General features: G+C 40.6%; 1 protein-coding gene across 2 annotated transcripts in view; it reads left to right on the top strand.

Annotated features, from left to right (window-relative positions):
* Positions 1 to 357: 357 nt before the first annotated feature.
* MSRA (methionine sulfoxide reductase A) overlaps positions 358 to 27,769 on the top strand; it is a 405,682-nt gene continuing 378,270 nt past the window's right edge. The window contains exon 1 of one of the 2 annotated variants that reach the window (XM_045773968.2): positions 358 to 682. In XM_045773968.2, the coding sequence (XP_045629924.2) occupies positions 547 to 682 (136 nt within the window). In that variant the 5' untranslated portion in view covers positions 358 to 546. The remainder of the gene's footprint in view (positions 683 to 27,769) is intronic. The other variant, XM_045773967.2, reaches the window with a different exon arrangement.

Below are 27,769 nucleotides of genomic sequence, written 5' to 3'. Positions count from 1 at the left end.
TTTTGAAAATTGTGCTTTGTTTTTATTTTGGATACTCATCTTTTTGATAATTATAATGGCTCCAGTGTTAATACACATGCATTCTCGTTGCCTATTAACTAGGTTGTCTTATACCTTATTGGGCACACTAAACATCTGCTAAGGTTTTTAAGGAGGGAATGAACTTTAAAATCAAAAGGCCAGGCACTATTATTATTATTGGCCTCTGCTGCATCGTGTACTTCGTATCGCAATTAGTACACATTTTTTCTCTGGGAACTTTGTACTGAAGCCGAACCAGAAACACTCGCTGGAGCCTCCCAGGACCAGGCACCCCCCGCCGTCTCCCCTCCCACCCCCAGGAGGGAACACGCCCTCAGTTACTGCCGGTCTGGCCCAAGCCTTAGGTAACTTCTATTCCGGGGCGGCAGCGGCCACAGCCCGCAGCGCACGCGGCCGAGTGCAAGCCGGTCCAGCTGCCGGGCGCCAGCTGCCCATTCCGCAGCGGCGGCTCCGCTCTCGACCGCGCGGTTCCGTTTGGCGACCCCGTCGGCCAGCGGCCCGCCCATGCTCTCAGCCACCAGGAGGGCTAGTCTGCTCTTCCACAGCCTCTTTCCCGGCTCGAGAATGGGCGACTCCGCCTCTAAGATCGTCAGCCCCCAGGAGGCCTTGCCGGGCCGGAAGGAGCCGATCCCCGTTGCGGGTAAGGACGCGGGCACGCGCAGAAGGCAAGGTTATCGTCGTGGCGCATGCTCGCCAGCGCCCGGCGGCTGCGCGTCCTCCGCCCGCCCGGAAGAGAGCCGAGGGCTGGCCTCGGGTGGATAGTTAGGCTGGGGTCTGCGCAGGCGCGGAGAGTCTCCGATCAGGGGGGCGTGGGGAGGGGGTCGTAGCTTTTTCTTTGTTTGGCTTCTCACCCCCTAAAACAGCACGAAGCACTTTGATGGAATCTAGTATGTTGATATAACTCACCTAGAGTGCAAATACCCCGGCGGCTCCAAACTTTGGGTAGGAAAAGCGCTGACTCGATTACCGCTCTTTCTCACAGGTGTGTGCGCCCTCAGTGCCAGCTTCTGTGCCTCCCCTTTTCTTTCTCTTGTGTACTGTCCCCTGGGATACTGGCCACTTGCAGCGATGGTACCGTGTTGTGTTGTCACTGGAAGCAATGGAATGATACAGAACGATGAAAACTGCAATTTTGAAATTGTGTCTCAGACTACTGTACCGGTTGCAAGAATTATCCTCAGGCTTCCGTTACCCTCTCTGAGTGCCCGGTTTCTCCCAATTGGCAGGAGCTGCCCCTGGCCCGTGCTCGCGGGTCTGCCCGTGTGCATCAGTAGTCGGAGGTGTCCGCTTTAAAGCTGTGCTTTACAAACTTAAAAATAATTTTTTAGTCTCCTACCAACACTTTTGGAAAATACAGTAAGAATAAAATGCCAGAAAAATGGTCACATGCTTGGGTGCCCAGTAATGTTAAACTACTCTAAAAGTTATTTGCATAAAGCTTAAACCTCAATTTCTGTCGCAGACCAGTAGCGGTTCATAGCCCAGGTCCACCAACCAAGGGACCATTACCATTACTTTGGTGCGGTGCTTCTCAAAGCGTGGCCCCTACAATTAGTGTTTTAAACTCTCTGGGTGATTCTAATACACTTCATAGTTTGTAAACCACTGCTTTAGAGCTGTTGGAGGATTAAATGGTGATTAGTCTTTTACATATGGCTCCATGCCAAGATAAATCCTGCATTTAAAAATTCCTAGGAATTCTGATTTTCTTTTCCTTAAAGAATTATTGAGTTATAGGAGGAGGTCATAGTGCGGGTGCGCATATCATACACATATTCGGTAGCAGTATGAGATTGGAAAAGGTAGAGGTTTTTTGGACGTGCGGCGGTTTGGAAACTCAGGCTGTGTAACTTGTTTCTCCGTCAGCATTAGCAGTTCTGCTTCCTATGCCCCCCTCACTTCAACTCATTATCAGCCCTAAAAGTTTGTTTTATTTTCGACTCAGATTCAGAGAATGAATTTTAAACTTTCTTTTAAAAACAAATTCTCTTTTACAAACCAGTATTCATAAATGGATACTTAAAGCAGTGCTTTTTCAATGCTGAACACTCCCAGCTTGTACTAAACTTACTCTTTATACACTAGGGTCTCTTTGGTATGCCCTCCCAGACATCTAAAAAACAAACAAATGAACACAGAAATCTTGATCAGATTTGCAAACTGGTTCAGGATCAGCTTCAACCAAAATTTAGTTCTGCTTAATCTTAACCAAAGTCTTCCCAATCACTTAGCTAATACATAAATGACATTTTTGGTGAAAGATCAATCAAAATGACAGAAACAAGCTAATGATTTATTTGTCACATCCACCTAGTAACTCTAATGGAAAACCTCAGGGTCTGGTTCTCTTCCAGGCTCTTCAGTCTTTTTATATAGCCATGCATACATCTCTGTATCTGGACTGCATACATCTCTGTATCTGGACCAGTAAACTGCTTTTTTTGGTGTAGGGCCAAGCCTACAATGCAAATGCATATGCAGTGCATATGTCCTTATTGCTCAGCTGTTGTAACTCTTTTCCTCCCCAAATATTTCAGTTTTAGATTGTGGCCTTTCCAATCCCTACTCTTGGTACAACTCCTCCCTTGACAGGTTGCCGAAGGTTCTGACTGGCCCAGAAATGGGCAGTATTACCTCCTTGGTAGGTTTTGGTGGCTGTAAGCTTGAAGCTTATGGACTTAATATTATTGTTTTAAAAGTCAAATTCATTTCTGTCCTAACCTCCAATCCATTTAATAGCCCTTCATTTCTCCTCATTATCCTGCCTGTTATTAATTGTACCCTGACTTTCAGAAGTTCTGTGACAGAAGCATCACCTTTTGATTTTAGAAGATAAGGCCTGTTTAATTTCTTTGTTTCAGCGTAGTACTAGGCTCTGTCTTTGTGCTCTATTACCAAATACTTTTGGTGTGAAGAGTTATCATTTTAGCTTTAATCCTACCTTTTTTGGTATTCATAAGAAAACTTACACCCTTTTATAACCCGTGGCCTAATAGATTTCTACTTTGCAAGAGGGTAAGATTCAATCCTTCAAACTTCTTTAGTGTTTAATTTCTCCCAGGCTACCTATAGTGGATGAAAAGATGAAAGATGAATAGTCCCATTTGGGTGATTGGTCACAACTAAACTTGACTGGCTCCTTTGAAGCACACTCTGTTAGGTTAGTGGGGGGTCCTGGACAGCACCGGCTGGCTGGCAGGGCATACACTCAGTTTGCCTGATCTTATATGTGAAGGTGGTCCTCTCTGTTTCAGTGCGTGGTTATAAAGCAATACTCTGAGAAATTTGGGACTGGAGAAAAAGTGGAATTCATGCTTGTTGAATTGAATTGGTGGGCAGTTATTTGCTAGAGATAGGCAGGAGGTAGAAGGCTTATAATTAAAACCTTAGAGTGCCTTCTATGTTGTTAAAATTAAGTTTATTATAGTTGGAATTAATCTTATTTCCAGTGAATTAATTAATGTAAAAGCCCAGTATTTATTTTGTATGGCACTTGTGTGTGTGTGTGTGTGTGTGTGTGTGTGTGTATGTTTTGCGTTTTGGAAATATTGCTAATCTGTTTTTTTGATCAGGTGCTTGGGATTTGGAGATATCATTCAAGATAACATTGACAGCTCATATTTAATCTCTGTTTTCTTGTGCTTATGTTCTTAGGTAGTGTTTACTGTATTACTGTGCATTTTTTTCTGGACAGAGGAAGAGATGTAGAACTCTTGCTCACGGTGTACTCTTTTAAGAACTTTAAATATAAATAGAAAAACAGTAGAACGATATGAGTCATCCAAAAGGTGGCTCTTTGAAAAACAATTGAACTGTAACAGTAAAATTTACAAACTGTAGCTATCTAATAAAAAAGGAAGAAAGTACTAATAAAAAAGGAAGAAAGTACAAATACACAAAGTAAGAATTGAGAAGGGGGAGTAATAGAAGTAGAAAACTTTAAGAATCATAACAGATTATTTAACTCTTTTAAAATAAATTTGAAAACTTGGATGGAATGGATAATTTTTAGGCAAATGTAATTGACCCAAATTGATACAAGAAAGATCCCACTCTGTTTAGGAAATAACAGAATGATTTTTCTAGAAGAAATGAAGCCATCGAAGAGTTGCCTCCTCTCAAAGCATCATGTTCAGACAATTTTACAGAGCACTTCTGCTACTTACACCCTGAGATCATGACCTGAGCCAAAATCAAGGGTCAGATGCTTAACCCACTAAGTCACCCAGGAGCCCCTATTTCTAATCTTTTGAGGAATCTCCATACCGTCTTCCACAGTGGCTGCACCACTTTGCATTCCCACCAATAGTGCATGAGGGTTCCTTTTTCTCCACATCTTCACCAACACTTGTTTCTTGTTTTTGATTTTAGCCATTGTGACAGATGTGGGGTGATATCTCATTGTGGTTTTGATTTGCACTTCCCTGATGGTGAGTGATGTTGAGCATCTTTTCATGTGTCTCTTGGCCATCTGGATGTCTTCTTTGGAGAAATGTCTGTTCATGTCTTGTGCCCAATTTAAAATTGGATTATTATTATTGTTTTTATTTGGTGTTGAGGAAATTTTCATCTTTTTATAAACTGTGGCTTAGTAGGTTTCTACTTTGCAAGAAAATAAGATTCAAACCTTCAAACTTCTTTAATGAGAAGCTTTTCTAAGGCTGCCTAAAGTGGATCAAAGCATGACTAGGCCTACTCTGGGTGATTGGTTATTATTTAACATTGTTTTGTAAGTGGTAGCTAATATAGTCAGATAGGAGAAGGCAATTAGAGATGTACAAATTGGAAAAGAGAAGGTAAAACTGCCACTAGTTTGCAGATCAGGAGATTATATACCTGCAAAATCCAAGAGAATTAATAGTAAGGTATCAGGGTATGTAGTTCCTAGACAACAACCAGTAGCTTTACTCTATGCAAACAACTTATTAGAAAATATAATGGAAGAACACACCCCATTTATAACAGCAACGGAAAACGTTAAAATTTATGAATAAACTTGGCAAGAAATATACAAGACCTATGTGAAGAAAACTTTAAAACGCTACTGAAGGACACAAAAGAAGACTTGCTCAAATGGCAAGACATACCAGGTTCTTGGATAGGAGGAGTGAACAGGGAACTTATGTCAGTTCTTCCTCTAAGTTAATTTATAAAGGTAACATGGTTTTAATAAAAATACTATTTTTTTGTTTTATTCTAGAACCAGACACACTAATTAAAAAAATTCATATGGAAAAACAAACAGGAAGAGTTATGGTAAAAAGAAGAGCAAAGAGGGGCAGCTGGCCCTACCACCTAGTAACAGTGAAGCTTAATAATTTAATCAGTGTGATACTGGTCCACAAATAGGTAGGTCAATGGGATAGAATAGAATGATCAGAAGTTCTTAAATATGTATGGACATATCATAAAGGTGATATCTCAAATCAGTGGGGAAAAGATAGAACATTCAGTAATAAATGGTTATGGGACAACTGGATAGCCGTATGGAAAAAAAGAAGGTTGGATCTGTACTTCACATTGTAAACCAGAATAAGTTCCCAAATATTTAATGATAATAACTCATGCTTATTGGGTGTGTACTGTATGTCAGGCACTCTAGTAATTACTTTACATTTACTAAGACATTTAATCCTCACAGTAACCCCCTGGGGTAGTAATTATTATTAACCCCATTTGTTGATGTCGAAACTGAGGCCCATATGGGTTAAGTGACTTATCCAAGGTCATATAGCTAATAAGTGGTACGGCTGGGACATGAATGTGGGCTGTTTGGCTCTAGAGTTTGTGATCTTAACTACTGTACTCTACTGTTTTTCCTTTTAGCTACATGTGAAAATGAAACAATTTAAGTATGAGAAAGGGAGAATTCCCTTATAATCTTGGGATGAAGAAAGCCTTTCGAACTATGACTTGAAACTCAGAAGACTTAAAAAATTGATAAATTAGATCACATCAAAGTAAAAATCTTCTCATGGCAAAAATTACCATAAGCAAATTCAAAAGACAAACTGGAGTAAATATTTGCAACTTATCAGTCAAGGGCTATTCTCCCTAATATATAAGAAGCTCCTAGAAATTAATAAGAAAACACCAACATCTGTTAGAAAAATAGGCAGAGGTTATGAACAGATAGTTTATAGAAAAGCAAGTATAATCGGCTCAAACATGTAAAGGGGTGCTCAACTTCACTCATACTGAGGAGGATGCAAACACCATTTTTCATTTTTCAGATTGGCAAAAATCCAGAACTTTGATGGTACACTCTGTTGGTAAATCCTTAAGGAGAAAGGCACTCTTGTACATTGCTGGCGAGAGTGTAAATTGGCTCCACTCTTACGGAAGGCAATTTGGCAATATCTATAAAAAATTTAAATGCATATACCTTTTGACCCAGGAATTCAATTCTGGGAATTTATCCTACAGATACACTTGCACACATGCCAAATGATGACTATACCAGGTTATTCACTGCAGCTTTGTTTGCAGTAGCCAAAGATTGGAAACAACCCAAATGCCCATCAATAGGGGCTAGTTAAATAAATTGCGGTTCGTCCTCACAATGGAATATGCAGCTGTAAAAAAGAACGTGGAAAACCTATATGAATGGGTATGGAGAGATTGCCAAGATATAGTGTTACGTGAAAAAAGCAGGGTCAGAACAGTGTTATGTGGTATGCTAATTTTTGTGTGAACAGGGTGGAAAATAATAAGATGTATGCACAAAGAAACTTTGAAAGGATAGCTAAGAAGCTAATAGCTGGGGAGAGGGCTATGCGGTGAGCTGAAGATGGATGGGACACACACGTGGGAGACTTTCCTTCATGCTTTCTTGTAACTTGATTCTTGTAATGTGACTGCATTATTGAGTTAAATAACTCCTCTACGGGGATGATCTCTTTCTGTGGTTTTTAGTTTAATTGACCACCTTTCTATCATCTTTTGTCATCCCTATTTCAAGTTCTTATTCTTTTTTTAATTTTGCTCTCTTTTTCTTGTCAAGTAAGTCTTTTTTTTTCTTCTCCAACTTGCTTTTGTAATCAAAATCTACATTTTGGCGTGATTTAAAAAATCTAAATTTAGAGGGTGAAATTGGAATAAGTTAATCCAAGTCATTTTACATTTCATAAATATTCATTTTTATTGAAGCATCAATTGTGGTGGCATCATTTATACAAAGAAAAGATCTTTGGGGACAAATTCCTTCCACTATTATGTGGAAGGCATTATGTGTATTTCTTTTATTTTGAGTGATGTACATAGACTTTTAAAAGAAAATGATAGAAAACAATTTTCCTTTTAGAAAAATTTTCTCCAATGTGTGATTAATTTCTAAATTGGAGGACACAGAACTATTATTTCTCCTCTTCGCATCTTGTCTAAAGCTCTTTAATTTTACCCTCTGTTTCAGAGTCCTCAGTGTTTCCCTGAGCATTCCTACATCCCATGATCTGATCCTTACCTTCCCAGCCTTTCTTCCTGCTGTGCCCCTATAGAACCCCATCCTCTGGCTAACATGTGTTTCAGTGTTTTGCCTCTGGAGTTGCTGTTGTGATTCTATCCAAGTGGGTTCCACATGCCAGTGTTTTCATTTAGTCATTCAGTAAATGTCTATTAAATGCATGCTTAGGTAAAATATTGTTTTCCATATATTCTTATCCTACCTCTTCCTCAAAACTTGCCCTGATTGGATTCCATTTCTCCTATAAATCCATCCCTTTTCTCTCCAACCTAAGTGATCCTTTCCTTCCCTTTCTCTCTTTCTTCCTTTCTCTCTCTCTCTCTCTGTCTTTCTCTTTCTCTCTCTCCCTCCCTCTTTTTTCCTCTCTTCTCTTCTCTTCTCTTCTCTTCTCTTCTCTTCTCTTTTCTTTTCTTTTCTTTTCTTTTCTTTGATTTTATTTATTTGAGACACAGAGAGAGAGCACAAGCCCGGGGAGCGGGAGAGGGAGAAGCAGGCTCCCTGCTGAGCAGAAAGCCCGATGCGGGACTTGATTCCGGGATCCTGGGATCATGACCTGAGCCAAAGGCAGACGCTTAACCTACTGAGCCACCCATGCACCCTTTCTTTTCTTCTGGACAAATAAATCTGTATTGTTTTGTGAATCTTCCTCTTGGATCTTGCATTGTTACTTAGATGTCTTGTTGCTACCCAGGTTCTTAAATCTATGTCTTATCTTCTCATATGAAGGGGAGCTCCCTTGAAAGGTGGCTGTCCAGAGGGAGGAGCCATCTTTCAGTCCTTGAAGGGAGGGGCTGGCCATGGTTGATACTGTTTTATCCTTTAGTCTGTAGTACTTCACAGAGGACACTGCCTACATCAGACACTCAGGTTTGTGGATATTGGGTAAAGTATCACTAATGCTGGTGGAAGGTGGTCTTTTTGCATGACTGTTGTGTGACCATTGTGACACAGAGGAGCCAACATAGCTGATTTTTTTTGTCCCTGGGGTACATATTCTGAATCGTTTTTTCACTAGTAGTGATAGATTTGAGCTGATTTCAGACTTTCTTCTCAATCACTCTTGTCACCAGTAGTAAACTTTTCTGTTGGCCAAGATGAATGATGAGGAGCTCTCATCTTTAAATCTCTAAGCAGGGACTTGGCTAGGAATCTGCAGCAGTGGTTGGGAAAGAGGCATCCTGCTCAGTACAATCCATGGGGGACCCTGGCCTGCTTCCTTCAGGATCAGGAGTGACAGCTAGCCCCTGCTTCAGCTGGAGGAGGGAGGAGAGTGAGGACAACTGTGGTGAGAAATGGGAAGCTGGTTGGGTGAGGAGACATCAGCCTGTGACATGGGCCCTAAGAGAGCCAGCAGCCTCCAACCCCTCAGCAAGAACCAGAGTGGAGCCTCTTTGCTAGGCTTGGTCTGATCCTTCATAGACACCAATGTCTTGTCAGCCATCATCCCTGCTGCCTTGGCAGATGGCCAGACGCCTTCCCATGCCACAGCACCTGGTTGGCCCTGTCATCTTGCCCCAGCCAAAATCTTCGAACTCTGGTGAAGTAGGAAAGACAGAATTCTGCAAAAGATGGCTTTGGAGTGTCAATGCACGATGAGTGAAAGTTGTGGATCCTCTGTATCCTGTTCTTTCGTCTCTCTTCCATCATAAATTCCCAGTTTTTCTGAGAGCATGTTTTGTGAAAATGTAGCACTAGACTGTAAACTACTTAAGGGCAGGAGTTTGCTTATTGTGCCTGGAACACAGTAGGCTGACAGTAAATATTTGCGGAATGACTGTAGCATATTAGGTTGTGAGCTCTGAGAGGCGGGCCCCTATGAGCAGTAGTATACATAATAGACATACACATGTTATGTATAATGGCACATAGTAGGTCGTCAATAAATGTCTGAATGCGTAATGGAGAGAACAGTGCATTGAAGAAGACAGGAAAGGTGGGGGTTTGGGGACTTGGGATTGCCGTTGTTTGCTGGTTTCCAAAATGTTAATGGATTTTCCTCTCATACCAGAAAACTTTATAGTTAGACAGAATTTCTGCAGCCAAATGGAAATGTATGTGATGAGGACTTGGCCATACTTGAGCAATGGAGTGTCCATCTACCCTGTTACATGATGGCAATTTCCTTCCTTGCTGCTTCTTCTCTTCTTGTAGTTCAGAGCGTCAGTCCAGGCTTAGCTTCACAGAACTGTGTTTCCACCATGCTTCCCAGAGATTTTGTTACAGCACACTTGTGCTGGGCCATGGGTCTGTCATGATTTAGTGGCTCCTTATTGTAACCTGTATCTAAGCTAAGAGATGGTAAGAGGTTGGCAGTATCCGACAAAGGTCTTATCTTTGAATAAGCAGAATTGTCATTTGCTGGCATTGCCCCCTTCACTACCTTCATTTTACTGCTGCTTTACTCTCTCTCCCCCTCTTTTCATGGATGGCTAGCTTCTTTCCAACCACTCTTGCCTGTGGATGGCTTCTGAAATCTCGATCTCATCTTAGAAAAGTTCTTTTCCATTTCTATTTTCCTATAAACTTCTAGGATGTGAATGTCCTGCCATAACCCTAAACTCAGTTCTAAAATCAGACTTGCCATTTTGCCTTCAAAACATTGGATACATGTTTTGATTTCTCCATTTCTGTCAGTGGCACTGCTGCACCCTCAAGTCCCTCAAACCTTAGTTGCATTCGTTTTTGAACCTGGCCTCTGTGCTTAATATGTCCCTCCTCCAGTAAGTCTTGATTGTTCCTTGTCTTCTGTTTTAGTCAGTGTTCTCCAGAGAAACAGGACCAGTGGGATATATATAGATCTATAGAAAGAAATTAATTACGAGGGATTGTTTCACATGGCAGTGGAAGCTGAGAAGTCCAAGATCTGCCGTCTCTGTAAGCTGGAGGCCCAGGATAGCTGGTGGTGTAGTTCTAGTCCAGCCCTGAAGTCCTGAGAACTGGGGGAGCCAATGGCGTAAATCCTAGTCCAAGTCCTAAGGTCCGAGGGCAGTAGAAGATGGATGCCCCAGTTCAAGCAGAGAGAGCACATTCACCCCTTCTCCACGTTTTTGTTCTAATTTGATCAGATTGGATGAGGCCTCCCCACACTGATGAGTGCCATCTTTCTTAGCACTGTACCCATTCCAGTGCTAATCTCGTCCAGAAGCATCTTCACAGACACACCCAGAAATAAGGTTTTACCAGCCATCTGGGCATCCCTTAGCCCAGTCAAGTTGATGCATAAAATAACCATCACACTTTCCTTGGTCTCTGCCTTCATTCTCAGTCTACTTTGACCACCACTATGAGACATCTGTTTAAACCTCAAATTTCATACTACCATTGCTTGGGACATAATGGTGACTGTATGTGATTGGTGTGATTGTAACTGAACTCAAGGGTACATCACTTGGGGTGCATCAAATTGAACACAACCCAAGGAAGTATTGAAAGCAAAGAACTTTTTATTAGTTGTAAGTAAGAAGACAGGGAGATAGCTCTCAAAGCACTGTCTCCCTATGGGCTTAGCACAGGAAGCTTTTAGTGTGTTGGGGTGAGGGCGGGGAGTTTGCATTTACATTAAGGAACTTTTACCTATTCTGTTACTTAGGCACTTTGGTTCAATTGCTCGTGCCTGCCATGTCAACATGCTAGTACATATATTGTCTGCTCAAAAAATGGCAGGAAGCTCCACCTGTAGGAGGAGATCTTAGTATTATAATGAACCAAAAGTAACTTCAGGACAACTTTGGGGCTTCTGCATAGGTCCCCAGCTCCCAACCCACTCAAGCTGGCTCATGCATGGGACTATCAGGCAAACACCTACCTAGCTAGACATCTCCTTGGCAGAAACTGCTGGTTTTTAAAAACAGAACACATTCCTTCCCTGCTCTTGTCCTTTCCCTCTCCTCCCTTCTACTGATAGCTCGCAGCCCTCTGATTTGAGTAACTTCTGTTGTATCCTAGCTAACATGATGACCCTCTTCATCCTAGAGTTAGAAACATCCTCCACCTTGCGGCTAACCTCAGTGTTCCTGATTTCTACCCCCTCCCCCTCCAGCTGACTCTCTTAGTTCCTTCCTTCTAGGACGTCTGCTTTCTTCCTCAGAGCCCATCTAAATCTTCCTGGATCTTTCAAGGCCCAACTCAGTTCTTTCCCTTCCATGCTGCCTTTTGGGGGTGGTTTCAACTTTGATTGCTCTTAAGAGTTTGTTGTGAAACTATAGCTCTGGGGCCTCATTTTGCACTTTCATTCCACTGTCTCCTCAGAGAAGTGAAAGTTGAGTTCCTTTAGTCTATTTGGAGCTCAGTGATTGCTTTTCTTCTCCCTGGGGGTTCCTGAACTCTTAGTCTAGTTATGGTGCTCTGCTGGCATGGGCAGAGGCCCTGGGTTATGATGACTAAGCTGCTGCTTGGTTTTCTGGTGTCTTTCTCCTGGATGTTCTATCAAAGTGCTCTTCCTATTTGGTGAAATACTTGATGACTTTGACTCATGATCCTGTTAAAAGATAAACTGAGGTGTATTGAATTTTTTAAGAGTTTGTTTGAACCAAAGTTAACTCGAATTGGGCAGTATCAAATCTAGCAGACAGGAAGGAGCTCCAAGGAGCTTGTACAAAAATGAAGGACTTCTATAGGCAGAAGGGAATGGGAACAAGGAAGTTAGATTAGGTAAAAAAGCAGGTCGGTTATTACAAGGATATGCCCCCTAGGCAATGGCAGACTACTTAACTAGTGTTGATCAGGCAATTCCTGATTGACTGGTTTAGGATTTCATTTCTGGGAGAGACAAAACTGTAACTTAAGTCAAGTCTTGGTTTGGTGATAATGGGGCTTCGCATAAGCGACTCCATTTTGAGCCAAGTGTCTTGTTTTATTTTTTTAACAACGCTAGATGCTTGATTTTACCTTGACCCAAGACCACCATATCTTCTGGGTTAGCTGGGATCTCTTCTTTAAGCTGGGTGTCTTATGAAAAGGTCAGTTAAGGTTATTGTCCTTCATAAAGAGAGACATGTTTCCTTATATTTCTGTAGGGCTTTTGTATGATTTTGTGTGAGCATATCTACAGTGTTTCTCAGCAGGGTATATTTCTGATCCACTAGCTTGTTGTTGAGTAAGTGTATTAAATTTGCATTATAATGTAAGAAAGACTGGTAATAGTGAAACTGGAAGAAATGCAGAGTTCCAATATGTTCCAATGAATATATTATCATTACATTTTTAAAAAATGAAGGATAAAATTGAGAAACATTGAATGTCTTCCCAGAGCATGTATAGAAAATGAATTCTTTTGAAAATGTTACCATGGCAAAGTAATAACATTAGTGTCGAATTTTCTTCTGTAACTTTTCATATTTTACCTTCGATTACTTTTATTTATAGTTCGCTCTTAGGTAATTTATACTTTGCTTAGGTCAAATGCAGTGTGAAAAATTAAAAAGCATTGTTCACACGAGACCGAAACTTACTCTTTGGTCAACTTAAAAAAAAAATCGATATTTTAACAGATTTTACCCAAAAGGCAGGAGTCATGAAAATGAAATACTGTGAGGGAATTCATAGCTTTCCAGCTGGAGAAAATGAAAGCTAAAGTAAAAAATCCTGAATGTACCATAGTTAGCAGATGAAAAGAAAACCGTGTTAGAGTTTGCAGAATGGAGTAGCCAGCTGTCAAATAGAGCCCCGGAGAAAACACTGCATTGCTGAAAACCTTTATTTCCTTATCTCTTCTTAAGAGCCAATTCATAAAGAACTACGTCATCCAGCAGTCAGCTCTCCACAGCAAGTCCTGCTGGTCCCCAGAGTTCCTAGCTAACCACTTAGCATTCCTCGCACACCGAGATGTGTGCACTGGTTTGAAGAAGCGCCGCACAGAGCTCCTCGCTCCCCCCACCAAGGACTGCAGCGGGCCTGATAACAGCCCGAGCTCAGGCGGGGGCTCTCCCTGACAACCGGAGGCAGGTTGCTGGGAGACCGCATACCTCCAAGAGTAGAAACTGCACCCAACTGCCTCTGAATGTAAAAAAGGGTTTGAGGAGCCCGTTGCAGATAACTTTTTATTTTAAGAAACTGAAAAACAACATTTTTTTTCTTCTTCAGGATTATGCTCATATATGAAGCTCTGTGGATTTATTTTGTTAAGTGGAATAGAAGGGAATCATTATTTTCTGATGAAAATTAGGAGTTGTGCGAATAAGATTATGTCGCTCTTTGCTGCAGTCGTTTCGGGGCAACACACACCCGATTTAAGGAATAAGCTGTATAAATTTAAATATGAATTTCCAGGGGCAAGATAGGAACCAAAGGATTTCTATTAATATAATGCTGGAACTTAAGGCTGAACTATTTTGGTTCATGAAAAACCTGACAAATTTTTCTTTCTCAGGATAAGGAGATTCAGGATAAGGAGATCCGTTAAAGAGCTGAGGTCTAGGCTTCGTTTTATGTACATGTTTGCTTTGGAACTTGCAGGATGGTTGACAAAATTGATACAGTTTTAAAAATGAGGATTCTCTACTGTTATCTCCATATGGTCACATTACAGTAATTAGAAAGGAAACAAGCAGTCTCTGCCCTGAGTCTCTAGTTTCTCTACCCAGTGAATCTGGTACTGTGCTCTTCTCACTGCCCCAGAGTGGGCTGGTCGTGAGGCCAGTCCATCTACGCTGTGATGGCTTCTCCTTGCCTCAGGGCCTTTATTACTCAAATCTCAGATTTTTATTGATATTTTTGCTCAAAGTTGGATTTGTCAGTATGTTTTTAATTATTTTAATTCTCTTCTCCCAACTTCCCAAGTAACCAGCATCCAAAGCATTGTTGGTGTATTATAAAAAGGGACCAGTGTATATTCTCTGCATCTCGCTTTTCTCACTAGTACATCATGGAAATATCTCCAAGTAGCTGGCATATCTTAAAATATTCTTTTTAAAAAATTTAATAAACTTTATTTCCTTGAGCAGTTTTAGATTTGTAGAACAACTGAGTGGGAAATGCAGAGGATTCCCATATATACATGCTCCCCTCCCCAAGTTTCTTCTATTGTTAACGTTTAGCATTAGTGTGGTACATTTGTTGTAATCGATGAACCAGTATCAACACAGTTATTAACCAAAGTCCGTTCTTTACATTAGGGTTTGTTTTTTATTTTGAATATTCTATGCGTTTTGACAAATCTGTATAAAGATGTGTATCCAACCATTTGAGTATCATACAAAATAGTCTCACTGCTCTAAGAGTCCCCCATGTTCTGCCTATTTATCTCTTCCTACTGAACACTGGCAACCACTTATCTTTTTACTGCCTTCATAGTTTTGCTTTTCCAAAAATGTCATATATATGGGCTCTCTGTTTCCATTGGTCCATTTGTCTGTTCTTTTACTGATACCACACTGTCTTGATTATGGTAGATTTATGGTAAATCTTGAAGTTGGGTAGTTTCAATCCTCTAGCTTTGTTCTTCAATTGCATTGGCAACTCTGGCCTTTTTTCCTCCCCTCTCCGTATAAACTTTAGAATCAGTTTGCCATTAGCCACAAAATAATAGGATTTTGATTGGGATTGTGTTCAATCTATAGATCAAGTTGGGAATACCTGACAGCTTGACAATGTTGAGTCTTCTTACCTGTGTGCATGAAATTCTCCATTTATTTAGATTTTCTTTAATTCCTTTCATGAGAATTTTATAGTTTTCCTCATATCGATCTTGTACGTATTTGGTTAGATTTATACCTCAGTATGTGCTTTCATTTGGCACGAATATCAATTTTTTTAAAAACTTTTTAAACAGTTTTTTTAAATAGTCATGTCATCTGTGAACAAAGACAGTTTTATTTCCTTCTTCACAATCTGTAGCCCAGGTTTTCCTTTTCTTATTGCATTAGCTAGTACTTCTAGTATGATGTCGAATAGGGATAGTGAAAGGGGACATCATTGCCTTGTTCTGATTTTAGTGGAAAAGCATCTAGTTTCTCATCATTAATTATCATGTTAGCTATAGGTTTTTTTGTACCTATTCTTTTATCAGGTGGAGGAAGTTCCCCTAATTTGCTAAAAATTTATATGTTGTTTTTAATGGCTGCATAATATCTCATGATAATGTATGTACTATAGTTTATTAGAACAAAACAAAACAAAGGCAGCCTCTGTATCTGTTATGAAGTGTTTGGCTCCAGTAGTACTAAAGATGTGTTTAGTAGTCATGATAGGGGGTATATGTATGGTAATAACTTACGAATACCTTCCTTGTAAAATCTAGCCAAAGGAGACAAAGTTTGTGTTAGGATATGCAGTGCCTTGAAGTCATTCTAAGTAAGGAGTTTGGCTCAGAATGGAAAATGAAAAGAATGTAGCTTCTGTGATGATGTATACTTTGGGGGGAAATCAGAGGTTCAGGTAGGCAGATGGTAAGCGTCTTATCCATGAAGTATAAACATCCTATGAGTGTTTGATGCTTGCCAGTACATTTGGATTGGTTTCTAAATACAGCTTGGCAGCCAAGTGACGGTATTGTTTGTTCTGAGAACTTAAAGGTCAATTTGACCCGCTTACATTTCATGAACTGGACTAAAAAGTTTTAGCACCCTTGCTGTAAACCAGAGGTTGGCAAAATAGACCTGTGGGCCAAATTTGGCCTGCAGCTCATTTTTGTTTTTTTAATAGCAGTGCTGCATTAGGGGCACATTTTAATTTATCTTTTAATTTAAGATGATAAAGGACTCTTAAATCTGATGAATTTTAAGTTGTACCAGTATTTAATCAAGCTTCTTATGGTAAAAGGTAACTGTAACAACAGTGATGTAACAGTCTAACCAAAACAATGACAAAAACCCCACATTATCTGAATAATCCTCATTGTTAGTATGAACAAGCACCAGAGTTGCTGGATTGTTGTGAAACTCTGTGCTTTGCTTTGGCAGGGTGGGTGTAACAGTTTGCAATATTTGGTCTCCCTTACTGCTGATCAGAAATCATTAATAATGTAGTTTACTTATCAGCATATGAACCAATTTTACATGATTCCTGAGCTCAAAAATCAATCATTACTATCTCCGCAACTTTGTGTTTTATTTATCTTCTCATAACACTTATATTTTGCATCATAATTCCTTGTGCCCATGTCTGTCACTGCCACAAAATTGTGAACCCTTAGGAGCTGAATCTAGGTTTGGTTCATCCTTGAGTTCCTCTCAGGGCCTAGGGTAGAGTTTTGTGAATTCTACATGAGTAGTAAGTGTTGAGTGAATAAATGAGTGAGTGAATGAACCAATTGCCCAGAAAAACTAATGGCAACCCTACATATTGTCTATATAGAATGGGGTCCAGTTGACATTTGTGTATTTGTTTTCTGCAGCTCAGAGGAAACCAACCACGATCTAAGAGTCCTTTAGTATTTTAAATCTGTTGTCACGATTTTATTTCTCTCTAGTCTACCTTCCTCCCTAAACTTCTGTGAATTTGATTGTTGTGAATAACTTTGCAACAGAAACATCCATTGGTGTAATAAGTGGCCAATTAGTAAAAGACATAAAGTGAATATAATACAATATTAAGAATCATAAAGAAGATACAACAAAATTTGCTCTTTATGGTTTTCCTGCTGTATAGCATTTTTCTTTTTGTGAAATATAGTTTGTGGTAGTCTCTTTAAGAGAGGATCTAGGGTGAAAAACTTTCTGTCTGGAAGTTTGTCTATCTGAAAAATGCCTTTATTTCACCTTCACATTTGAATACTAATTTGGCTAGGTCAGAAATCTGCATTCAGAGCCCTGTTTTGTTCTGTTCTGTTTTGTTTTTCAGCACCAGAAGTTCTTGTTTCCAGAGAGGTTGTTGAGAAGTCTGCTTTAGATCAGATTCTTGATTGTTAATAATATTTTTCTTTTCTGATAACTTTTGGGATTGCTTTCTATATTTTGAGGTTCTAAAAATTTTCTACATTATTATAAAGCTTAGCACATGGCAGCCCTTTCATTCTGAAGCCTGTGGTTTTTGTTTTTTGTTTTTTGTTTTTAGTTCTAAGAAATTCTTAGATGTTATTTCTTTAAACATTGGCTCCTTTGCATTATCTCTATTTCTCCTTTATAAACTTCAATTTGTTAGATATTGGTAAATCTAGAGCTGTTTTCTATGATTTTTTTCTTTTAAACTTTTTGATTTTTTTAAATTTATTTATTGGATAGTGAGAGACAGCCAGCGAGAGAGGGAACACAAGCAGGGGGAGTGGGAGAGGAAGAAGCAGGCTCCTAGCGGAGGAGCCTGATGTGGGGCTCGATCCCTGAACCCTGGGATCACACCCTGAGCCAAAGGCAGATACTTAACGACTGCGCCACCCAGGCGCCCCTCTTTTAAACTTTTTATCTCTTTATCCTTTCATCTCCTATTCTGGAAGAATTCTTTAGCCTTGATCTCCTTGCTGACTAATTTTGCTATTTTTCTCATTCTGCTACGGCACAGTTCTATTAAGTTCTTAATGGCAACAATTACATTTCTTCATTTTTCAGATCTCCTCTTGACTCTGTTCTATAAAAATCAAGATTCTATTATTTCATGGATGTAATGCCATCTTTTACATCTATAAATATATTAAGTCATTCTTACAACATTTAGTTCTGACGCCCTCCAAGCTGTAAAGGCTTCTTGTTCTGGTCTTTCTCCCAATTGGCAGTCCTCCTATTTCCAGTCGTTCCCGACTGTGAGCTCATCTTTTCTAGACTCTCCATGATCTTAGCTAGGGCAGCCAGTTCTGGAAGAGGGGCTGAGCGGCTGTGGGTGCTTGTGCTCCTTACTGTTTGCAGTGGGAAGAGGGGACAGTCAGAGCTGACAGCAGCTGGCCTTCAGAGCTTGTCTGGTCCCCAGTTTGTCCTGGATATCATCATTTACCTGGGACCCTTCCCTATTTCTCCATCCTAAACACTGACGTAAACACTGGGCGGAGAAGGGAAGAAGGGGGGCACAGGAATTCACAGGACAAACTGCTTGCACTTCCACGCCTCTACCAAACCCTCATTGGCTGTTCCTAGCCCTCTCCCGCTCCAGGTGCCACCATGTGTAGTGACGGATCTTCTGGTCCTACACCCATGTCTTGGTCTGTCCTTGCCCCTTGTTCGTCTCAGCCGCATCTTTCTGTCTGCCAGGAATTGCTGGAAACCTCTAGTCTGTTTAAAATTTTTTTAACTAAATTTCTTATTTTGAGACAATTGTGGATTCACACACGGTGGTCAAAAATAATACCCTTCACCCAGTTTCCCCAGTGGTAACATCTTGCAAATCTATTGTACATCACAATCAGGATATAGACCATGATCGAGTCAATGTACAGAACAGTTCTATCAGCACAAGGACCCCTGTGTTGCCCGTACATAGCCACACCCCACCTCCTTCCCCAACTGCCAGCCCGTCCCTAACACCTGGCAACCACTCATCTGTTCTCCATTTCTGTAATTTTGTCACATCATTAATGTTATATAAATGAAATCATAGAGCATGTAACCTTTTGGGGATTGTCTTTTCTCAACATAATTCCCTGGAGAGTCATTGAAAGTGTTACATATGTTCATTCTTTGCTCCCTTTTATTGCAGAGTAGTACTCCTTGGTATGGCTACACCACATTTGTTTAACCATTCACCTGTTGAAAGACATCTGGATTCTTCTGGTATGAATTTGTGTGCAGGTTTTTATGGGAACATAGTTTACATTCTCTGGGATAAATGCCCCAGAGTGTAATTGCTGGGTCATATGGTAGTTGCATGTTTAGTTTCATAAGTGACAGAGTGTTTGCAGAGTCATCCCATTTTTACGTTCTCGAAAGCAATGTATGAGCGATTCAGTCTCTGCATCCTTCCCAGCATTTGATATTGTCACTATTAATTTTTAGCCATTCTGATAGGTGTGTAGTGCTATCTTATCATGACTTGAATTTTATTTCCCTGATGGTTAATGATACTGAACATCTCTTCATGTGCTCTCATGTCATTTATATATCCTCTTCAATGGAATGTCTTTGGTAGACATTTCTAATTGAATTATTTGTTTTTTTTACTGTTCAGTTTTGTGAGTTCTTTGTTCTAAATATTAGTTCTTTGCCAGATACATGGCTTGGAAATATTTTATCTTTCACGGTAGGTTTTTTTTTTTTTTTTAAATCTTTGTAACAGGGTCTTTTGCAGAGTAAAAGTTTTCAATATTGGTGAGTTTCAATTTATCATTTTTTCTTTCATGGGTTGTGCTTTTGTGTGAAGTCTAAGAATTTTTTGCCTAGCCTTGATCCCAAAGATTTCTCCAATTTTTTTTCCTAAAAGTTTTAGAGTTTTACATTTTATATTTAAGTACATGATCCATTTTGAGTTAAGTGTTTAAGGTTTGAGATTTAGTTTAAGTTCATTTTTTTTTAAGATTTTATTTATTTATTTGACAGAGAGAGACAGCCAGCAAGAGAGGGAACACAAGCAGAGGGAGTGGGAGAGGAAGAAGCAGGCTCCCAGTGGAGGAGCCTGATGTGGGGCTCGATCCCAGAACGTGGGGATCACGCCCTGAGCCGAAGGCAGGTGCTTAACGACTGAGCCACCCAGATGCCCCTGAAGTTCATTTTTTTAAGCCTATGGATATCCAATTGCTGAGGCACCCATTTGTTGAAACCTTCCTCCATTGAATTTCTTCTGCACCTTTGTCATAAATCAATTGGACACGTTTGTGTGGGCTACTTCTGGGTTCTTATTTTCCATTGATCTATGTGTCCATCTCTCTGCCATGCTGTCTTGGTTACTGTAGCTTTATAGTAGGCCTTGATATTGGGCAGATTCACCCCTCCGACTTTATTCTTTTGCAAGATTGTTTTTAGCTGTTCTGAGACCTGTGCCTTTTCATATAAATTTTATTTTATTTTTTTAAAGATTTTATTTATTTATTTGACAGACAGAGAAACAGCCAGCGAGAGAGGGAACACAAGCAGGGAAAGTGGGAAAGGAAGAAGCAGGCTCCCAGCAGAGGAGCCTGATGTGGGGCTCAATACCAGTACGCTGGGATCACGCCCTTAGCCGAAGGCAGATGCTTAACAACTGAGCCACCCAGGCGCCCCTCCATATAAATTTTAGAATAAACTTATCTATAATACTGTATGATTCTACTTATTTGGTACTTAGAGTAGTCAGTCATAAAGCAAGTCAATCATAAAGCAAAAAAGCAGAATGTGGTGGTTGCCAGAGGCTCCGTGGGGAGGAGAGAATGGGGAGTTGGTGTTTAATGGGTATAGAGGTTCAGTTTTACAAGGTGAAAAGAGTTATAGGGATGGATGGTGGTGATGGTTGCTGAACATGTGAATGAATGTATTTAATACTATTGAACCACACACTTGAAAATGGCCAAGATAGCAATTTTATGTTATGTGTATTTTACCACAATAAAAAAGAATAAACGCACACACAGAATAAACTTATCTGTGTTTAGAAAAATCTTCCTAGGATTTGATAGAAATTGTACTAAAATTATAAAACAATTTGGGGAGATTATTATCTTTACCGTGTTGAGTCTTTCAATCTATGAGCATTTTTTTGGTTTTCTTTGATTTCTTTTATAAGCATTTTATAATTTTTAGTGTATAGATCTTGTACATATTTAAATTTATACCTGAGTTTTTCAGTTTTTTTTTTTTTTTGGAGTGATTGTAAATGGTAATATGTCTTTGATTTTGGTATCCATATGTTTGCTGTTAGTATATAGAAATGCAGTTGATTTTTGTGTGTTTATCTTGTATCATCCAACCCTGTTGGACCCACTTATTAGTTCTAGGAGGTATGTGTATACATACTACTTAGGATTTCCTACATAGACAACCCTGTCACCTGGAAATAGAGACCTTTTTAATCTGTATGCCATTTATTTCTTTTTCTTGACTTATTGCAGTGGCTAAATCTTTGCGTACTATGTTAAATAAGAGTGGTGAGAGTGGACATCTTTATCTTGTTCTAAATCTCAGGGGAAAGGCCTTCAGTCTTTCATGGTAGGTTTTTTTTTGCCGATGATCTTTATTGAGTTGAGGTAGTTCCCCTCTTTTCCTAATTTGCTGAAAGTTTTATTGTGAACAGGTCTGCCACCACCTGTTTTTATAAAGTTTTATTGGGATACAGGTGTACTTATTGGTTCATCTATTGTCTGTGTTGGCTTACGTGGTATAATACCAGAACTGAGTGGTTGTGACAGGGATTGTATGACCCTCAGAGCCTAAAACATTTATCCTTTGACCTTTTATAGAAAAGGTTTTCTGACTACTGCTATAGTTCCATGAAGTCTTTCTTTGGGTTTGCCTTTTTTTTTTTTCCTGTCAGAGTTACTCCTATCTCTTGATATCATAAGATGGTTGCAAACTTTTTTTTTAAATAAAGATTTTATTTATTTATTAGAGAGAGAGAGCACAAGCAGGGGAAGTGGCAGGCAGAGGGAGAAGCGGACACACTGCTGAGCAAGCAACCCAATGTAGGACTCGATCCCAGGAGCCTGGGATCATGGCTCCTGGGATCATGACCTGAGCTGAAGGCAGACACTTAACTGACTGAGCCACCCAGGTATCCTGATGATTGCAAACTTTTAATTGCTCCACATGTGCCTCTTCAGTTAACTGAGACCTAGACCCCGAGTCGTTGGCCAGTGCCCACCTCAAAAGAAAGCAGAGTATGGTTGTGTGTAGATCTAGTTGACTTCCAAAGGCCCTTCCTACTCTAACATGTCTGTATTTCTGTCAGCAGTAGTATTTTGTGTAGTTCTTAGCTTGATAACTGCTATTAACTTCTTACCTTGATCATCAACCCGAACAAATTACGTGAATTGCACTGACTTCACAGCCTGACCTTTCCTGCCCCATTTCCCTGACTTTTATTTTTACTGTTGTCTGCGTTGCTGCGTTTCGGGATGTTTACATGATGGCAAGATACAGGACTTTAATGATCTTCAAAGGGTCTGGTGGAGTGTAGCATTCTCAAGTTGATGACCCTTTACACTGTAGTTACATATTCATTGTTATTTTGTTGTTCTGAGGGAGTTTTAAAGTCTTTAGCTTTGACAAGTTTGTTGTTTTGGTGGAAATGAGCTAGATGAACAATGGCCTGAGTCCTTAAGTTAGGAAAATAAGCAAATATGCTCCGTTGATCTCTGAAAGGTAAACTTATTGTGGTTTTTTGCTTATTGATTATTGATTGGTAGAGATATTATGTTCTGCATCTACGATTTATATTGTAGATATGTGTAATATGTATATTATGCTACATATACAATTTTTTTCTAGCTTGCTTGATCTATTCTCTCCAGAACATGCTTTTACTGGTAACATCCCTTTTTCTTCTCTTTGAGGAGCTTCCTTTTACCCACTTATCTCCTCCTCTTTCGGTGATGTCTTCTCTTACTTTCCAGCACATTTTGACCCTCCTCTCTTATGCACTTCTAGGTATTTCTTTTCTTTGCTGCTCACTTGGCATGTAATCAGATTGTTTGAAGACATCATGTATTGTTGTCTTATAATTGTTTAACTTTATAACAGTGATCTAATTTAAAATATGCATATGTTTTCTCTATAACTGCATTTTCAGCTTAGTGAGGGCTTATATTTGTATCCCCCCATGCCTATGCATGTTTATGTTGCACAATAATTATTAGTTAGATGAATGAAAGAATGATTGAGCTTATACTCTGTGTAATATTGTGTTTGGAAGTTGTCTGTTCAATAAAATCCTTTTAGTATGGTGCAGGTCAATAGATATTAATATTAATGAATTTCGATAAATGGATGCTCTGTTTTTAACTTACCTTCCAGCACAAACTGTCTTTAGAAATTTGATTATGACTGCTTGTGTGAGCCCAATGGCTGACTTTTCAAATAGTTATTGGAGGAGATCTGAGCTCTTAGCTGCTACAATATGATTTGTGTTTAATATTTATGGAAGAGAAGCCTTTCTACAAATATGTAAAAATATTGGTGAGTGAAGGAAATGGCTCCCAGTGTGACAGAAGAAAATATCTTAAAAAGATCCGCAGTTATCAGCAGTTTCCCCAAGGTTGTGTTTACATAAAAAAGACATTGTTTTATGTTGTAGAATCAAGAGATGATTTTATGATTTAACAAGTTCCACAAAGAACTTTTGTAAGGTTATCAGTACCCGGATAACTACTAGAGAGATCACATAGCAATATTTGTCTCTGGATTTATTGAGCTTGCTGCGTTACTTTAGTATCATTCATATTTTTCTCCCGAGGGTACCATTTTCCTCTCTTGCCTTAATACTAAGGTATGGAAACTCATTTATGCCGTGGTGTATGATCCTGGGAAATGAATGCCTGTTTATTATGTCTCTCTACAGGACCTTTCATGACCATAGGTAGATGTCTGCTGCCTCAGTGTAAATAGGCAGCATTCAGAAATGCATTCTCTAGACAGGGACAGGTTGGTTTGGTGGAAAGCACAGACATTTCATGTTTGGACAGTGATGCTGAACTTCACTTCATGTGCTTACCAGCATATGGTAATGATGAACAAATGAACAATATGAACAAATTTGCCTCAATTTTCTCATTTGTAAAATGGAAACATCCAGCAGATGTTTCTGGGAATAGATGAGACAGTCAGGAAGGAGCCGAGCATGATACCTGGCTCCTGGCAGCTTGTACAGAGTGGCTCTTTTGCAGGATGATGGGGGTTCAGTGAGGACGTGTAGGGGACCGTTTACTGCTGTGCTGTTGCCCCCTGTTCTGTGAAATTGGCTGATGACTGTGTCACAACATCATACTCACCAAAAGAGCTGCACTGTGAGACAGGGAGGCAAGCAAGCCGCAGGCTCACTGTAACCTCGGTTTCCTGTCCTGGGCCAGCCTTCCTGTCCGAAGGATTGGCTGCTGATCCACCTGTGAGGCAGGGAGGTCGATGATTACCTAAGTCCATATTCTTCTCACTTCTTGGGAAAACAGGGTCTCTCAGATGACTTTGGGTGGCCAACTTGGGTGATGGGTGTGCCTTTACTCAGCTTCCATTTTCCCCACTTTCCAGAGACGGCCTCCTTCCTGATTGGCCAACACCAGTTTTCTCGCAAGCGAACTGCTTTGTGGTTCAATGCACCCTCTGTCAATAGAAGAGGTCTAGTGGAGCTCTTGTGGTTCTTTATTGGGGTGTTTGTAGAGCCCTTAACCATAGTGGTAGCTGCAGTTGTTGGCATTTAGGGGGCCCCCATCTCTGTGTTCCATTTTCCTAGAGGAGGGGAAGGGCAAGGGGAGGGGGAGAGAGAATCCAAAGCCAACTCTGTCTGGGGAGTGGAGCGTGGAGCCCAACTCGGGGCTCGATCTTAGGACTCTGAGATCATGATCTGAGCCAAAACCAAGAGCCGGACGCTTAACTGACTGAGCCACCCAGACACCACAAGATAAATCCATTTAAATTTAAACTGCTTTTGTCATTTGCCATGTGGATGCTATCTTCTGCATCCTTTTTTTTTTTAATTCATGGTTATTTTCCTGGTCTGTCTTCCTTCCTTGATCTTTCCCTGCCTCATCCCTCCTCCCCTCTGTCTCTCCTTCCCTTCTTCTCCTCCCCTCTCCCCCTCCCTTCCTCTCCTCCTCTCCCTGCTTTTGAGATTTCTGACAATTTGTGTATTAATGGGTTTCTTACAATTCTGTCCTTTTGGATATCATCAGTACCACATGGGATCTGGGTATGGCAACTTCTTATTGTCCTTTTAGGAAGAGACTTGTGTAGTCCTTTGGTCCCATTCATCCATCCTCAGCAATATGTTAATCCTTCCTAATTATCTTTAAACTGTTACTGCATGATTTGTATGTGTCATGGAGTATATCAGAGCATTGTATTCACCCTGTATTGTTACTACTTTTTCCACTTTCATGCCTAATTCTTTAAAGGTTTTGGAATGTAAGCCCAACCAGTTTCTGTCAAGAAGAGTAGCATAGGAAATGAAACACAAAATAGTTTTTTGATTTAGAGCTGATACAAAGCCAATGTGGGAAAATTTAGTTACTGCTTCCTAATAAGTATTTCATAACTTTTTTGGAGGGGAGAGGTGAGTGCAATGATGTCTGCAATTTTGAAACTTCCTTTTTGTTCTTCTCCTCCCTCCTACCCTTTCCTCCCCTCCTCCCTCCTCCTCCTCCCCCTCATTCCTTTCTCCTTCCTCCTCCACTTCTCCTCAGCCAGTTTGGTATTGAGTATCAGAAGCCACGTTGGAGATAAGAATGGAAGCTGAAATATGAGAGATTATATGTCTGGGCAGTTCACATACGTATACGCTTATGAGCAAACCTGCCACCTGGGGTGATAGAGATGGGGGTGGCTACTTCATGCTCAGTGGCTTGGCCGGCCCACCAGGCTTCTTGTCTAGGAGCTGTTTTAGTCCCCTTCACATGGCTCCTGCAAGAGCCAGACTCTCCGCGGTGACTGCCCTGCTCCGCTGATTCCTGCAGTGGGATCTGACCCATCTGGGCTCTCTCTCCCTCCCAGGGCCTCTTCAGAGCCAGGAGCTGTGAACTGTACAAGTGTGGAGCTGACTTAGGACAGCTGACAGCTGAGTTGTTCTGGAGTTGCTTCTTCAGGGAAGGTCTGTTTCCACTAGGAGAGGGGGAAGTTGCACGTTGAAGGAGGCAGAGACGGCATGCAGGCCTGGTTCTCACTGTGCTTGCTTCGGAGATCTGACTGCCTTCCTGCCTTTCCGATGGTTTCATCCTTCAACATTTCCTTGGACTCCGTGAAACAAAAACCAGATTCCCTGTCTTTCTCTCTGTGTCTGTCTGTTCAGCCTGTTCAAGTTGGATGTTGTCACTTGGAACCAGACGAATATAGGTGCCTTTCTTCCCTTTCACTCCGGATGTGCCTTTCATGGGAAATAAGTGAGAATTGCCAGTTTCAAGGCAGTGGTCTCTAGCTCGCTTTTCATAGAGCCACAGAGAAGGCTATGATAGGTAGGGCTACCTGTGTGCCAGACATTTAGACTCTTCCAATTTTCACTGTCGTTTTCAAAGATCCCACCACTGGCTGGGATTCCTGCCCACTTGCGTCACTGGGAAGCCACCCCACGGAGGTGCCCCTGGAAGCTTTATCATGGCCTTGCCCATGGATCGAGCATTTCCCTCCAGGCACATGATACAGAACAACATATCTAGGTTGCAAGAACCTTGTGAGTGTTAGAACCTGGCTCAGCAATATGATTTGGTACTTAATGTTTTTTTCTAGAAAAATAAAGCTCTCTATTAAATGATTGCCATTCTTCCTCACTAGAAGCCATAACATTTATGGATAGGTGAACTCCCAGTATAAAGGAATGGCTTTGTTCCTTAGCCCAACTCTTATCAAGTATTGCATTATGAAAGCTTGGCTTCCCCCCCACCCCCACTTTAAGGAAAACTTTTACTAGTCTTCCATGTTTCACATTTCAGGAGTTAATAATCACAGGCTTCATGGCCTATATGATGACTCCCACAAGCCACGGAATGCTTTTCTCCTCTGGCCAGTTTTGTTTTGCTCCCCAGAACCAAGTTGAGAAGCTGCTGTGACCTCGGGGAATGACCACTCGAGGGGCTTATGAGTTCTGGGTCTTGCCTGTGCTTCTTTTCTCTGTGCAGCGTTGTGCAATTTACATACCTTTCCTGGACGCTCGTTCATTTATCTGTAAAAAGTGCTTGAAAGCGAAGTTCCTGCAGGTTCTTCTTCTATTCATGCAATGATTTTAAGTGCTTTCTTGGTATTATGCTTAACACTTCTCTTAAAAATGGATCTCCTTTCCTCAGAAGCTTATTATCTCCAGCCCAAGCCCTGCGTCTTTCTTGCATGGTTGCAGTTGCTTCCCCCACCCCCTCTTCTTTTCTGTTCTTTTCTCCCCTGGATGAAAAGGCAGAGAAAGGGAAAGAAAATGGAGGAAGGCAACATGGTTGCAAATATAGTGACAACTTCTCCTGATAGTCTCTTTCTCAGTCTGGAGAAAGTTACTTTGGCTACTGTGACTCTCTCTCTCTCTCTGCCTCTGAACTAAGTTTATCCTTCCTTATTATTATTACATTTCCATGAGATATGGCTACTTACAGTTTTTTAAAAATCTGGTTTTCATCTTGAAATTTCTTAGAGACCAGTTTTTTTTCTATATCTGAATATGTGAGAGTACAGTTGAAGCAAATTCATAGGCTATTTACAAGTAGAACCACACCATGGTTTCCCCAATGAGCAAAAGTTCTTTCCACACAGACTACACATGGACCTTGTTCTCTGCAGACTGTCGGTTCCGTACCAGCCTGCAACTCTGCCTCCTAAAAGT

Source organism: Ursus americanus, chromosome 13 (genome assembly GCF_024610735.1).
Source record: "Ursus americanus isolate L20-20 chromosome 13, mUrsAme1.1.p, whole genome shotgun sequence".
In the NCBI taxonomy this organism is placed as follows: Eukaryota; Metazoa; Chordata; class Mammalia; order Carnivora; family Ursidae; genus Ursus; species Ursus americanus.
Note: the sequence above shows the minus strand (reverse complement) of the source record. Positions and strands in the feature narration are given on the sequence as shown.